This window comes from Scleropages formosus, chromosome 1, assembly GCF_900964775.1.
Source record: "Scleropages formosus chromosome 1, fSclFor1.1, whole genome shotgun sequence".
Lineage (NCBI taxonomy): Eukaryota > Metazoa > Chordata > Actinopteri > Osteoglossiformes > Osteoglossidae > Scleropages > Scleropages formosus.
The window spans coordinates 19,970,444-19,986,454 of record NC_041806.1 but is presented as its reverse complement, the minus strand read 5'-3'; the positions used below and the strand labels follow the sequence as shown (position 1 = coordinate 19,986,454).

At 40.6% G+C, this 16,011-nt stretch overlaps 1 protein-coding gene across 1 annotated transcript in view; it reads left to right on the top strand.

Moving 5' to 3' along the window:
* The first annotated feature begins 3,567 nt into the window (after positions 1-3,567).
* Positions 3,568-16,011, top strand: part of atp10a (ATPase phospholipid transporting 10A) — a 37,151-nt gene continuing 24,707 nt past the window's right edge. The window contains exon 1 of the mRNA XM_029254182.1: positions 3,568-4,767. Coding sequence (XP_029110015.1) covers positions 4,367-4,767 — 401 coding nt within the window. The 5' untranslated portion in view covers positions 3,568-4,366. The remainder of the gene's footprint in view (positions 4,768-16,011) is intronic.

Here is a 16,011-nt window from a genome sequence, read left to right as displayed (position 1 = left end):
AATAATCACAGTGGTGGATTACAGGTAATTCCCTAGAACATCTGGCAGTGCATAATGTGTATATTAGCATAACAGTAACCGTTAATAGTAGAGAGATGGTTTCTCAGACAACAAATGGGCGCCTTACGCAGAGTTCAAACCAGGCCTATAGGGAAGATAAAGGTACCTGACTTCATTATATAGGCAATAAATTCTTTTTTTTGTTGTTTCATTAAAGTATACCACTTGCATAAGGAATAACATAGTAAACTGGTCTCTAGAAACTTCTGAAATTTGTATCATTTCAATTTTATTTGATATACAGCTGAACCATTGACCATCATACAGTCAATAAATGAATCCTTTGTAGGATAGCTGAAACAGAACAGGTTTTCCTTATGTAATAACCATAATTTGTCTGTGAATATCTGCCTGTAAATGCAGTTATTGTAAAGGGACTCCTTATTACCATTATTTTAAAGAAGAAAAATAATGTGACCCCAGGAGAAAAAAAGGCTCACTCATTTTTTCACTGAACATGTGAAATTTCTGCCTTTTAAAGATGGTAAAAAAAAAATCTCATTCAAAACCAGGTCCAGAATATAAGAACTACTCTGGACACCTTTAAATCCAGCCTTAAAACCCACATGTTCTAGATCTCATATACATAACACATTTGTGTGCTCCTTTTTTCTAGCCCCTTTTCTTCATAATTTTTTTACTATTATTTTCTTATTTTATTTTATTATTCTGTTGTTATAGGGGGGTGCGGTGGCGCAGTGGGTTGAACTGGGTCCTGCTCCCGGGTGGGTCTGGGGTTCAAGTCCCACTTGGGGTGCCTTGGGGTGGACTGGCGTCCCATCCTGGGTGTGTCCCCTCCCCCTCCGGCCTTACGCCCTGTGTTGCCGGGTAGGCTCCGGTTCCCTGCGACCCTGTATGGGACAAGCGGTTCAGAAAATGTGTGTGTGTGTGTGTGTGTGTGTGTGTGTGTGTGTGTGTGTTCTGTTGTTCTTGGGGGCTATGGTGGTACAGTGAATGCCTCATAACAACTCCTGGGCTGTATCTTCACATTTAGTTCTATTTGTGTGGTGTTTACATGCTCTCCCCATGTTCACACTGGTTTTTAGTGGCTTCTCTCCATGGTCCAAAAATGCATTTCAGGCTAATTGTAACTTTAAATTGTCACTAGCTTCCATGATAAGCTCTGGACCACCATGACATGTGATTATTAATAATGGGTGTATTCTGTTGTTCTTTTGTTGTTGGAATTTTAAATATGCTGATAAACTGTTATGAATTAGTTTCATTCCAAAATCTTTTATATATATTGTAAAGCACACTAGGAAGTTGCTCTCAAATGTGATATAGTTATTTGCTTTAAAGCTCATGCTTATTATAGATGACAAAGAGTCAGGGGGTTTTGAAATGTCTGTTCTTGTAAGGCATTTCTCCCGAGTTCATAGCTCATAAACAAAATTTAAATGTACAAATTGCATTTGCTTTTAAATCCAAATTCTCATGAAAGGAATCTCCGTTACATAGGGGAAGCCTATCACCGTTTTTTTTTTATGTTCCTCCAACAAAATGTTATGTCAGCAATGTGCTGTGATATTAGTCACTGAAGAACGGGGCTGTAGTGGGACTCACTCTCAGTCTGGGAGTTAGATGATGCAGAGCAGCCCTTAGTGGTACTGAACAGTGAAACACCATAAGTAATGTAGCTGTCATGGCTCCATACCCCAGCGAAACATGCTATTTCATGTGGCAAATTGAACACTATGCGTTACAAAATGAACACTAATGAAAAATCAGTTCTTTGTGTACCATTTTCATTTCTGAAGATAATAACCTGGAATTCCACATGGAGTCTTACGTTTCACCTTAACTCACACTGAGGCTCCCCTCTGGTTATTTTGGAGCACAGTTTTTTTTTTTCCAGATGTTATATACTTTAATTATTGTTTTTTTCTTTATATTATAGCGTACATTTGCATTGGAGACATCTCAATGTTATAAACTAACTTTAATACAGATTCTAACTTTCAAAGGCATACACAGGTCAGAAGACCACAGCCCTCTGTCTTTAATTTAGCCGCCAGCTGGGAAACATGTCTTCTAAATGAAGATCTTATATCGTAATGACACTGGTGACCATTAATGGACCAATCGGGATTCAACTTTGGCTGTACCAGTTCGAGAGGACCGTTTCTCAAACTCCCAAATTCATAATACTGTAGTACCTGACTGCGCAGCGGATTTTGGTTTCCAGTGACATATGTGCACAAGTATTGCATGACTGTGTGTGGTCCAGAGGCCGAATGTGAAAACAGGCAAGTCTGTTGCTCGGATTGGCCTTTTGTTGAGGCCAGTAATTTGCAATCGGTTCTGTCAAAACTTCACTGCCCACCAGGAAAAGTCCTGAACCTCCTGATGGTCACTCCAGCATTGCTGAAGAATTTTAAATTTTTGTCTTGGTTCCAAGACACATTGGTCAAAACTAATTTAAGAAATATGCGATAACTTTCAGCTACACAACTCAATTTCTTGGATTAATAAAGCTAAAGTTACACTATTACACTATAAACTCTTACTACTACTACTGCCACTACTACTGCTAATAATAATAATAATATTAATACTATTACTGGCTGCCCAAAGCTTATACAATGGAAAAACTAGCTATTTCACTCACATAGAGCTCTTTACTGGAACAAAGGAGGTTTATACTTGTATGTTGCTCCGATACTACAGCAGGGCAGTGGGACTTGAAATAACAACCTTGAGGTAACAAGTCTGTGTACTCAGTCTTTCCCCAGCACTTTTGAAGTCTTACATTCACTTTGCAGATGTCTTTCTCAAAAGCAACTTCTAATGAACTCTGTGTAGTGTTATGAGCCCACACACTTTATTCCCTAAGGTGGCTTACATTGCTAGATACACTACTTACACTGGGTCACTCATCCATACACCAGTGGAACACACTCTCGTCCCACTATGGGTGAGCCTGAACAGCATGTCTTTGAACTGTGGGAGGAAACCAGAGCACCCGGAGGAAACCTACACAGACACGAGGAGAACATGCAAACTCCACACAAACTGAGCAGGGATCGAACCCATGTCCTTTCGCACCACCCAGGCGCCGTGCCACCATATATATAAACTAATGTCAAGAGATTTAACTTCCTAAATATGAGCAACAACGATAACAACCTTGTGTGCAATGACCCCACGTGCAAAAGTCATTGTCAACATTTTAAAGTTAACTTTAATTTTAGAGAACGTTTGAACAGTGCTAAATTAGACATTTCAAGCACGAATTGTGCGTTCTGTCGGTTCAGAAGTGTCAATTATATACAAGTAAATTAAATATAGACAAGAAGAAGTAACGTGGTCTTATTCAACAACCACGTCGCGTGACATTTACATTATCGTGAACTTTTTTTTTTTTTTTTCTTTTTTAAAGTCTTGAAAAGGCGCCAGGCGCAAAATTCACTAATTCGCAACATGTTAGAGTTAAAAAAAAAAAAATAAGAAAAAAAAGTTACTAAATGGCTACATGAGAAATATATGCTTTTTAGCGTGGTGCATGTTCAGAAGTGTAAAGTGACGTAAAGTACGTGCGGCTTCGCATTTTTGTCTGTCTGGGGGACAATATATAAAAGCGGACTTTAAGTTTTTTTTTTTTCTTTTTAAATATTTTTAAGTTTTCGAATACGGCTCCTGGTGGAGCGTTATGTTATTCGCGGTTCTTCAGCTACATCATCATCATGCAGCTCACGTGGGGTTTCTTTTCCGAAAGAGCGACTGACACGTGTGTGATCGTGGGTTTGGCGGACCGTTGCGGGGACTGAGGATCCGCCGCCGCCGCCGCCGCTGCTGCTCTCTTCGGGAGCCGCGCTCGGCTGGACGAGGACAGGAGAGGAGAGGAGAGGAGAGGAGAGGGTGGCGCGGTGGCGGGACGGGAGCGGCGGCTCCTCTGCCTCCCAGACAACATGGACGCCCCAGTGAAGGCGCACTGTAACGCGTGGCACGCGCGGCCACGCGTGTTCGGCGGAGGCGGAGCGACTCAGCGAGCTGCCGTTTCGTCAGCTGTGACGAGGGGGACGCGGTTGTGAGCATCCCCGTCTGCTGAGAAAGAAAAAGAAAACGGGGATGCGGTGAGCGAGCGACGCCAGTGACAGAAAAGGACGAAAAAGTAGCAAAGATGGAGCGGGCCAAAGCGGTGGCGCGGAGGAAACGAGTACTTTTTCCCTCCCAAGTAGGAGACGCGTAGCAGCATGATCACGTAGCGCTTTTCTTCCTTCTTGTACAGAGTGGAAAGGCTGCGGCGAGCGAGGGGGAGAAGAAGAGAGGAAAAAAAAAAAGTTGGGAGAGTTTGAGGCGAAGTATGGCGCGGGAGGGCGCGCGCGGCTCCCGAGCGAGGAAGAAGGGCAAGAAAGAGAGCAAGACGCGCGTCGTGCACTCCAACGTGCTGCACGAGCGCGCGAAAGGCGAGGAAAACCCGAACAGGCACTACGCGGACAACAAGATTAAGACGACCAAGTACACGCTGCTGTCGTTCCTGCCGAAAAACCTCTTCGAGCAGTTCCACCGCTTCGCCAACGTGTACTTCGTGTTCATCGCGCTGCTCAACTTCGTGCCCGCGCTGAGCGCGTTCCAGCCCGAGCTGTCGCTCGCGCCCGTGCTCTTCATCCTGTCCGTGACCGCCATCAAGGACCTGTGGGAGGACTACCGCCGACACCGCTCCGACAAGGAGATCAACCACATGGACTGCCTCGTTTATTCCAGGTACGGCGGGCGCCTTGCCGCTTGAACTGCTGCTCCGCGCCGTATTTTATTCCTTCGCTGCCTCGACTTTTAGTTGGTTTATGTGGAGCCCCCTCCAACGTTCCTTCAGCTGTGGCGCGGGCTACCTACCTGTTGCTGAGGCGATGGAACCGACTCGCTCTCGCGTCTCTGTCAGCTTTTTTTTTACGTCCTCTCGTTTAGTTTCGTGCTGTTCAGTTCGCTATTTTATTTCCCATTTGTATTGCACTTTCTTTCGCCAGAGACAGACGGTCGTTATTCTTCTTGTATTTGGAGAACGTCTGTCTTTCTGCGTGAGAGAGAGGCCTCCTCTGTGCTGTGTGGGCTGGCCGGCAGGTGCTCGGGGGGTCATGGTGGTCAGAGTTTTGTGGTCTCTTCTTGTTCTCGCTTGTGAGTTTTGTTCTTGGTTTTGCTTTTCTTTTGGTCTTAGTCACACTCCCGAGGCTTGTTCTGCTGGTCTTCACTAGGAGTTCTTTTTCTGATTCTACTCTTTTTTTTCCAAGTCCTGGTTCTAGTTTGTTCTTGGTTCTAGCTCTCCTAGTTGATCCTTCTAGTGCTGTTTTACTTTGGGTCTTGCTGCTCTTCTTCTTGATCTGGTCTTCTTGGTCCTGGTTTAGTTTTGATCATAGCCTGGTTCCAAGTCAAGGTTCTCCAGGCCAAGGTTCATCGTTATGAAAATGACTTTTATTGTCATTACATAGCTAGCTCCATAGCGACAATTCTACACCGGCTTTTGGCTAAATGTTGAGTGACAAACCAATTGTTTTAGCTGCCGCTCTTCCTCCAGACACCCATCACTGGCCACACCAGAGCCATTATTAAATGAAATATGGAAAACCACAAACTGGGTTCAGACACAGGTCATCCATAAATATGGAGTGTTAACATACAACATACCCTGATGTACACTGAGGTACAGACTCAAACAACAACACAGTATATAAGCTATAATAATAAAAATGCAGTCATAAGCTGCCAAAAAGTCAGTCACCTAAATACTGTAATATTCACAGATTAGATTGGCAATTAGACCGACAGTGGGGACTGGGTGACAATTCCTGTCATTACTTGGGAAACCTTTTGTATTGATGGAGAGGTTGATGCTGTGTAATATGTAAACACAGTTGTAAACTGCCATATGGTCGTTGTGTAAGCTAAAAAGAAGGGAGCCCGCTGGAGTGTATCTGTGGTCCTCACTTGGTGGAGAAGAAGCTATAGCTGTAATTCACCCTCACTGCCTTTGTTTGTTGCTGAGCCTCATTGCTAGGAAACACACATGGTTGTGTTTATCCTTTGCTGGACAAGCGGTATGTGCATTGGAAACCTGAACAGGCTGCACATCAGTTACAGCAAGCGTCAAAGGCTAATGGTAACATATAGTCGTTAGTTTTAATTTGCCATAGTTCCGTTCCCAGTTACTCATCTGGAGGAGTGTTGCTGAGGTACCGGCAGCTGTGTCGCTTATTGACTTAGACATGTTTTTGTCCACAAACGGATACCTCAGTGCAAGACTGTATCACAGTAACAACCCTTGTGAATATCTGTGATTGCCCTGAAATGGACTGGCCTCTTGTCCTGTGTGCACCCTTTCTCCTGCTCTGTGCTTCAAGGATGGGCCCTGGCCCACCATGACCCTGACTTGGACATGCAATCCTGCTTTGCCAAGCCTGCAAGGGCTCAGCTGTGCAACAAGTTTGGTGTCTTTAGTGGCTTTGATGCAGAGCACTGCCTTGATTTTGTTGCAACTCTAAGCACTGTGTAGCTGACACAACTTAGAATCACTTTTCACAGTATCCTTTATTTATTTATTTATTTATAAATAGGGAATACTGCTGAAGGCCATAAATGCTTCTTTTATTTTCTCTTGTGTATGCAGCCTCTCACTGCTGCTTGCCAGTTGTCCAAATCAGGGTTGCGGTGGTCTGTAGCCTATCCAGGCTAGTTTAGGGTTCGAACTGGAATGGATTCTAGCCAGTTGCAGGGTTGTCACATACACACACTACAGGCAATTTAGTCACCAGTCCACCTGAAAGAGATTTTCTGATTTTTGGAGGAAACCCTCACAAATGCGTGGAGAATATGCAAATTCCACATGAACTGTGCTGGATTCGAACATATACCCGAATAGCCAGGGCACTTTGCTGTCTTGTATACAACCTCTTTAGAATAAATGGTTTTTTGCAGTTTTTAAGAAGTATGATTTAAGTATTTTGGCTTGCCTTTATGTGTTGTTTTAATCCATATAAGGAAATTTTCCATGTTGATCGACTCATGAGGAAGTAAACAATTCTTGACCTCAGAAAAACAGTGGCATGGAAAGAGTCTGTGAAAATAGCAGAGTTGACCAATCCCAGGTTTAGGAGTAATGCGCTGTATTTGTCAAGGATTATTTATTAATTTATTATTTTCTTTAAAGAAGGCTGTGATACTTTTTTAAAGACTGTTTTCTAATGAAAAGCTGCTCTGTTGGCCATGCCCAGGGCATGGAGTCATGGCAGTGAAAGAGCTCAGTGTTTGCGTCTTTCTACAACTTGTGCTCATGCTGCCACAGTGCTCTTTTCGTGGTTGGGAGTGATCAAATATTCTTTTCCATTGTGAAGAAAACACATGCTCATTTAGGCCTAGACAGATGACATACTGAGTTATAGGGTGTGTTGTTAGTAAAACAAAAAAAAATCTGGTTTAATGGGTTTATTTTTCTTTTTTTTGAAAAGTTGTTTGGTCAGACTCTTTCCTGTGAATGCCCTGGTCTGTGGTGTTTTTACAGATATTTTTCTCCTGATTTGTAACTGGCAAATACATTTAAGCTCAAACCGAAAGTTTAATTTTGTATGGGTGCTCTTTTATTTAGAACTGTACTGGTTGCAAACCTTTATCACCACAGAAATATGGACTGAACATGAAAAACATTAGCACATCATTTTTCTTTGTTTCTTATGGAAAAAATACTCACATAATTTCACTGTAAGATGCATTTTTCCAGTACGTATTTGCGTCACGCTATGTTATGGTGTCATGATTTTTTTAATGCTGAAAAGTACACACATATTTCAAAATATATCTGAAGAAGATGAAACTGTACTTAACCAGAGAGGTGGTGGTGTATGTTTATTTGTATTTCTCCTGGTTTGACTGGATAGGATTATGAACATGCTTTAAACAACCAAGATGCTCAGTGAGTCATCTGGTTCCTCTCAGAAGGCAAACACGAAGCAAATGCACTGTTTCCAAGAAAGAATGTATGAAGAAGCTGTACATTCAATTGCAAGATCAATCTGTTGTCATCATAACAGCCTTATAAATATGGCAACGTTTGAGTCTCCTGTTGACGGTGCTCTGAAAGCAGGGTGCCTTTGAGGCTCCTCTCAGCAAACAGCTATTTATCTCAGTTTGAGCTGTATCATTCTCTCATGAACCTGAGCTCCATGCACTTCATTGTACAGAAATATGGGTAAAATTTACTGCAAAGTTTCCTCAGGTACATAGTTTTAGTGTCTTCTGAGTGTAGGTGTGTTGGCTGTCATTGTGCCAATTCCCGAAGAAGTTAGCCTTGCACCCTTTTGAAAAAGGTGTTTATTCCTATCACTTTCACATAGACATAGGCAGTAAGAAAATGTGTACTTTTTCTGGTGTGTGTTTATTGGTAACGTTGAAGGGTTTTCAAGTAGTCAGCATTTTTTTCCCACCTTTGTAGGTGACTGGATGTAGCCTTCGTCTGAGGCATTTGAGTGCTTCAGCATTGCAGAGAAAGCTTTCCAGTCATGGCTATGACATGCATGCTCACTCTTGAAAGCCCCTCTTTTATTCATGCTACAAACCTGCTCTGTGTTAGAGATTCCTGCTGTGTGCGTGTGCTGGGGAAGGGGTGGATGGTAAGTTCAAGCCATTTTAGGCCTTATTCATTTCTGTATGTGGCTATGAACTGTAGTACAAGCAAGTGGTACAGATACTGTGTATCTTGCATTTGCAGTAGTTTGTCCCTGATATTTCGTGTTTGCGTGATCTCTGAAATGTCAGTGTCAGGTAGCGTATTGGCCGATAAACCATGATTTAAATCAGCTGATTTTTTTTTTAAAGTAAATTTAAATAATGTTCACTAATTCTCCCCAGTATTATTTATTTTTTTAATCAAATCTTAGTAGGTTTATTTGGCAACATATCTAGAAGCACTTGCAAACAGCTTTACTGTACTCAAATGAAATGAATGAATTAAATGGCATTATTTGTGAATTAAACAACAAGGACTTCAGGATAATTAAACCACAGTGTTTAACACACAGGTCAGCTCTGACAAATTTTGGATGATGATGATGTTATACTACAGCCCTTTATTCATATGCAAGAGTTTGTCTCAAAAGAGTTTGTTACTTATGGCTCACCCAGCTGAATGTGCTTGTTTCGGGCCGAGAAACTAGTTTTGCCACATTTTTTTTCTGCCAAGCCTGTTCTTAAGTTTAAACAAGTCTATATGTGCTGAAGACACACTGTGTGACTGCATAGGATGCAGTGGCAGAAAAGCTGGTTGACAGCAGCCATGAAGTAAACATTAATGATGGCAATATCAACAATTCAGGAAGAAAACAAATGTTTTGGTGACATTGTTATTAAACATTTAGAATTCTCAAGATTAAAAAAAATTGAAATATGTGATTAAAAAAAAAAATCTGCAACCCTGGTCAGATACTAGCGAAACAGTAATGGATATAAAAATATAGGGCAACCCAGGTTTTGACCCACTGCCAAACATGTAATTTTGTCATTTTCTGTGTGGCAGTGTGTTACTATGGTGTTTTCATGCTTTATGTGTACCAAAAAATGTGGAATATATATTTTCATTAGGATGTCTATGTTTTTAATTAAGACTGAAAAGAAACTGACACCATCCATCCATTTCATCTATTCATTGTCAGCAACTGCCTATCCAAAGCAGGATTGCGGCAAGCTGGAGCCTTACCTGGCAACACAGGCCACAAGGCTGAAGGGGGAGGGGACACATCCAGGACGGGATGCTAGAACATCAAGCCCACTAAAACATCAGGCCCCCCACACAGCGGACAAAAGTGGACACCTTTTGCAAATGTATTCGATCTGAGAGTAATTATTCACTATATACATTCTGTGACTATTGTAAAAGCTCAGGTGCTTTACTTTTTTTTTCCCACTGAGTTTCGCATTATATTGAAGCTTAGAACAGGTCCCCGCCCCCCGTTCCATATCAGTGGTCCAGCTGCTTGGTGGTTTCGTATATTGTACCAATGGTAATGAAACTAAGAGCAGCCAGTGTGTTCAGCCCTCTCGTGAAACGCTATACACCAGTATCAGTCCAACAGTGTAATCTAATATCCTTTGTAAGGTGTCATGAAACAGGATGGATGCTTCTTCTAGCTTTGTACCTGTGTCTTTGACAATGATTTGTTTTGTAACAGGAGACATAAATAATTATCAGTAGCTCTCATCTTTGTGGTGACATTACTGGTGGACACTTTCTGTATTAGTCTTCTTGCTAAATGGTTTTATCCAGAATGACTTCTACATCTTAACATTAATCTCTTGTACAACTGGATAATTTACTGCAGTAATTAATGTAAAACTGTTCTGCAACAGACGCGAGCCAAAAACCTTCTAGTTGCGAAGCTCTTTCTTCACTGTCATTCCACAGTACTGTCATTTTAAAGGATGTAAAAGCTATTTTCTGCAATCTGATTTCATACTGTATACCTAAACAACCTCTGTTTTGATGTTTAAAAAAAAAATACAAACATGGAGTGAACAAAATTTAACTTGGTTGGAAAATAGATGTGGCAAACACATCTAAACAATGACAAAAGACCATCGATTAGTTTTGTAGGAAATGCATTTAAAGGCACCTGTTTATAAAGTTTGAACTTCTGCTATTATCAGAACTGACAATGTTTGGAAAGATGTAAACGGACCTGGTTTACTGTTTATGAACCATATCTTTGCTACAATTGTCTCATTTATTGCTGTGTATTGCTTCATAAATACAGACAGGATGTGATGATGCTATGACAAAAAAAATACTTTAGTCTTGATGGCACCTAGCTGTAGCAATTACTCGACTGTATTATCTGAATGTTTTATCCCTTTTCCAGGTCACCTCTTATAAAGCAAGACCAATTTGTTCACTCTGCCTGTATTTTATTATTACAAACATCCCCAAAAATATTGATACCCTTGCATTTTATTCAGATAATGCACCAATCCTTTTGAAAAGTAAGATATTTTAAAAAGCTATGAAAAGAACTGAATTGCTTATTCTACAAAGATAATAAAATGACCTTGACAATACAGTAGTGATACCCTTTAGAATTTACAGGAAATAATCATAGTTCTACTTTTAGTCTGTTGCCTTACTTTATATTGCAGGTGTCTTCAATCTTTGTTGCTTATTCAGCCAGTGTAAATGAAGAAAACTAGTCACTGTGCTGTTTTGTGATACTGCATCACACTAAACATGGAAAAGAGAAGGAAAAGCAGAGTTGTCTGAGGAGGTTTAGAAAGAAGGTAATAGTCAAGCATGGTCAACATGAAGGCTACAAGACCACCTCCAAAGAGCGTGATGTTCCTGTGAGCTATGTTGCCAGTATTGGTAAGAGGTTTATGGTCCATGGGATTGTCTTTAACATTTGTGGACAAGTCAAGAGGAAAATTGACCGATTGATTGAAAATTAAGGAGAGAGGTTGTTTTAATGGTGGAGAAAGAACCGAGGGAAACTTCAAAACAAATCGGTGAAACATTTCAAGTCGCATCACCTGTTGATGTATGAAAGAAAATGGGCTCCATGGTAAGAAGACCCCACTTCTTAGAGAGAAACACAAAAGAGCTTGACTGGAGTTTGTACAATAGAATAATTTTTACGTGAGCAATTTGGAGTAAATACAGTTGTTGCCTGGTTACTTTGCCATTTAAGGATCAGAAGTCTCCGAGTAACCATTTTTGTCCAGTAACTTTGATTGTTGCACATACCCTGTCCTGTGAGGTCGTATGACTGGAGCTGCTTCACTTAAATGGTAATGGTAGTACATAGTTATTTACATTTGTTGAAATAACATGTTATGCATCAGAAATCAGCACCAGAATTGCAAAGTGAATTGTATAAAATGACCTACCCACATTCTGGATTATTGGCTGCACCTGACCCAGGTCTCTTAATCATAGTATTTAATGGACTGTCAGAGTACAGCAGTCATTGCACTGTGCAGCTCGCACTGGTGCTGTCTGCTGCTGAGAGCTTCTGTTTTGTGTTTTCCTGTGCATTTGTTATGCTAATAGTTTTGTGTTTTTTAATAAAGCACTGCTTAAGTCCACCCCATAATGCCTCACAGATGACATTGTCCTGAAAGAATGTATGCAGATTTTTTTAACCTTAATATCATATATTGCTGAATCTCCGCAGTAAGATGTGACATAAAAGATAAATACACATCTGTATTTATTTTACAGCTAATTTCAGTGTTTTCTTCCTCCCCCACCAAAATGCAGAAGCCTTACCTTTTTTGTTTAAAAATGGGTATATACTTTATAATGTATATTTAGGTCTTTATTTGCAAATAATTAATATTGATGTGTCTTTATCGTATTCTTGTAAATTGTGTATGCGTGTACTGCACCGATAACTGGTCAATAAGTGTCATGCTAAAGGGTACTACTGTTGGAGCACTATTTGAATGCAGATCATTTCACTGGAAAGTAACAGCTCTCACTCTTAAGTTGTCATTGTAAAACACAAGTTGCTGTACAATTTCTGCAGAACTGTTAGGTATTTTTATGATCAAAATCAAATCTCTAGACAAAGGCATCAGCAAAATAAAGATAATGGTAATAATACGTTTTGTAGCATGGGTAATGCTTACAGCAAAATATGGGCTTCTCTTAATTTGAGTTCCCTCCGGATAGAGGGGTATGTTGTGAACACCAATGGATGCTAATTTATGAGAAAGCAGTAGTTTGTCAGAGATATGTGTTTTGGTGGTTTTTTTTTTTTCTTCCTTTTCTTCTTTCCTTTTTTTCCCCCTTTCTCATATTTGTGACTTTCATGTGTTGGTCTTTGTGTACCAACAGCTTTAAAGTATGTAGCATATCAGTGAATACAGATAGGCACATGGCTTTTCCAAGACACAAGAGCAAAATGTTTTCAGGGTCTTCTGTTGCCTTTGCCTTCTGTGCAGAGTCCAAGTCGACGCAGGTACGTTGGTGAAAGATTAGCTTTGCTGGCTGGCCTTCAAGCACAGACGCCCCTTGGCCATTTGGGGTTATCAGTGGAGGCCCGTTGCATCCTCTGCCTTCTTGGAGTCTCGGTGGTCATGTTAAATGGACGCATTCCAACCCAGCACCACAATAGGTTTGTTACATAAAAATAATAAGAAACCACCCAATCTCAGGCATGTTTTTAGTAGTTTATATTTGTTTTTTCTTTAATTGGGTGTCAGCATCAAAAAGCAATAAGGTATGGTATTGTTTTGTGCCTTGCTTTGTTTCCTAGCATTGTTTTTAAAAAACAATATCAGAGTTTGAAACTGTTTATGATTCGAAGTGCTTCCTGCAATGTTTTGTACTCCGATGTGTTTTCCTTGGCGGGTGTTTAGAGAACATACAGGCTTTCTAGTTTGCTTCTCAGTACAAAGGCAAAGATGCATTTGAGGCCGAAGAAAACTGTCTCTCATGAAACTGCAGGTATTGCAAGTGTTTCTCAAAAGCATGTTTTTGTTAGCCTTTTTTAGGGAATTTACTTGTTTATCAAGAACTCTGTGGTCCTGTGGCATGCTTTAAAATCAACACACAGTTGCCTGAGTTTGTGCTAGCTACTGCAACTTTTAAGGTTGATGAAAACATATGATAAGCAATGTTTCCCCAGGTTGATTTCTAATGTTAATGTTCTGAGTGTTGCTTTGCTTTACACCAGTAAAATCCACATATACACACATGTACATTGACTGAAACTGCTTGTCTCAAGCGGGGTCTTGGCGAACTAGAGCCTAACCCGGCAACACAGGTCCCAAGGCTGGAGGGGGGAGGGAGGACACCAGTCTGTCACAAGCACTCCAAGCAGGACCTGAACCCCAGACCCACCAGAGTAGGACCCAGCGAAGCCCACTGCAACACTGCGCCACCCTCACCAGTAAAACCATTTGTGCAAATGAGCAAGGTGTTCCTTCATGGAGAACATGTGTTGTCAGTTTATCATCTCTTGTTTTTATCAGTTTAAAGCCACTGAACTTTCTTTATGAACAAGCTTCAGTGGTTGAATCAGTGTGCAATTCTTTTTGTGTATTTTGGTTTTAGTGAGGGTTTTGGCAAAATAAGACCTGTAATCTAGGGTTGTCTAATTCCGTTCCCAGAGAACCACTTTTGTATAGGCATCTTAAATCGCTGTGCTGTTACCTTGATGTTTTATAAATGCCAAGGTGTAAGGCAAAATAACAGCTGTTTGTTCAAGATTAGTGTTTTATTGCTATGTTGAGGAAATACTTAGTTTAATAATGTCTAACTCTTAACTGCCTGATTAGTCTGGGGGAGATTGGTTGGGTTGAAGTTGGGCATATAAACAACCCTCCAGGAATCAAATTTCTAAATCCTTTGAGTGTGGTGTTCCTTGTGTCGAGTCCTCCAGCCAAGCAATGTTCGGACCCTTGCTGCCTGCAGAAAAGCCTACTTTCTCACCCTCTAGCAGAGGTGCTTTACAGAGCCTGCTGTGAAATAAGATGTTCATGTAGAACAGAACTTGGCTCACAGAACCTTGGGCTGTGAGGTCACTGCGATCAGTGTGTTTTCACCAGGTGTTGTCTCTGCTTGTGTTCCAAATGTCGGGCTAGGAAGAATATTGAGGGTGTCCTCGCTGGTGTGCAGCCCAAGTGCCGGTACGGATCAGCCTGTATGGACGCCACATGTCATTTTGTACCATTTTCTCTTGCTGCTAAACTAAAGGTAGTAGTCCTTCTATAGAACAATGAAGAAGCTCTTCTGCTGATGTCTGTGCTGTCTGTCCAATTTGACTGATCTTATTTTGAACTTTCAAAAGTTCATCAGCGATCGTATTCATGCATGTAATTGAAAACGCATGGACTGAATTATTTTGAAGAACATCTCCATTATGTATAGTCATGTTCTGTAATTAGGCTGAAAAAAATTACGCTCTAATAGTTTTTTCTTACACAGTAAACTTCAACAAAGGTGTGTTTTTTTTTTTTTTTATTAAGTTTTTAGTTTTTATGTAATGTGACTAACTGTATAGCAACTGGAGTACTAATGGTTTTTATTTTTGAAATTGTAATAATTTTAAGGCACTTTTATTACTACTTGGGGTTTTAAGGCATATAAAATATTTCCTCCAATATAGAATTATTTGAATTTCTTTAATATATACCGATGCTTGGACTTAAATGGAGAGAGCTGTAATCTACGCATTCCCTGGAAACTAGGAACAAGCACGTTGCTTAAACAATACTTTTTATGAAATCAGATATAAATTTAAATGAATGAGATTTAAATTCTCATTCATTTAAATTTATATCTGATTAAATTTATATCTGAAAATTTGCTTAAATTTTCACTTCAGCATCAAAACAAAGCCTATCCAGTTTAGATAGTTCAGGCAGCAAGTATAATAGAGGAATACTTTTATAGTATGTCTTTCAGTTAAAATAATATGCTGCCCAATGCACTTTTCCTCTAAGACCTTGTAAATGGTCATTTACACTAATAGGAAGATAATTGCCCTGAAATGTATAGCTTGTGTATTTACCTGTTGCATTTACTTCTCCTGGGTTTTTGCGGCTTTGCTCCTTCCCAGTAAATGAAAGCATTTCATATCATGTGGTGTGATGGTCCTGCCTCTGCTCACTGGATTGGCTTGTGTACAGGGGGCCCTTAGCTCCTGCCCTTCTAGGTGTCCATATCAAAAGTGTCCTGATTCAGTCAGAGCTGTTTACTTGTGCCCTCCCTCAATTTGAACCCCTGGCCTCTACACAGTTTGTTCGCAGCCCTGTATACCTTTTGTCCTTTTGTACCGTGTCCAAAATGGTACCAGTGTGCTGCATGAATACAGGTTGCAGCTGTGTGCTCTAGTTTTGCATGACTGAGCAGGTCATTGAATTATTTAGCAATATGAGTGAGTGGAAGCAGGCATTGTGGAGAACCGTAGTGCTGTGATGTACTCTGTTTACAGGCATGCTTTGGTTAAGATCTGGTTCACTAGCAGGAACACC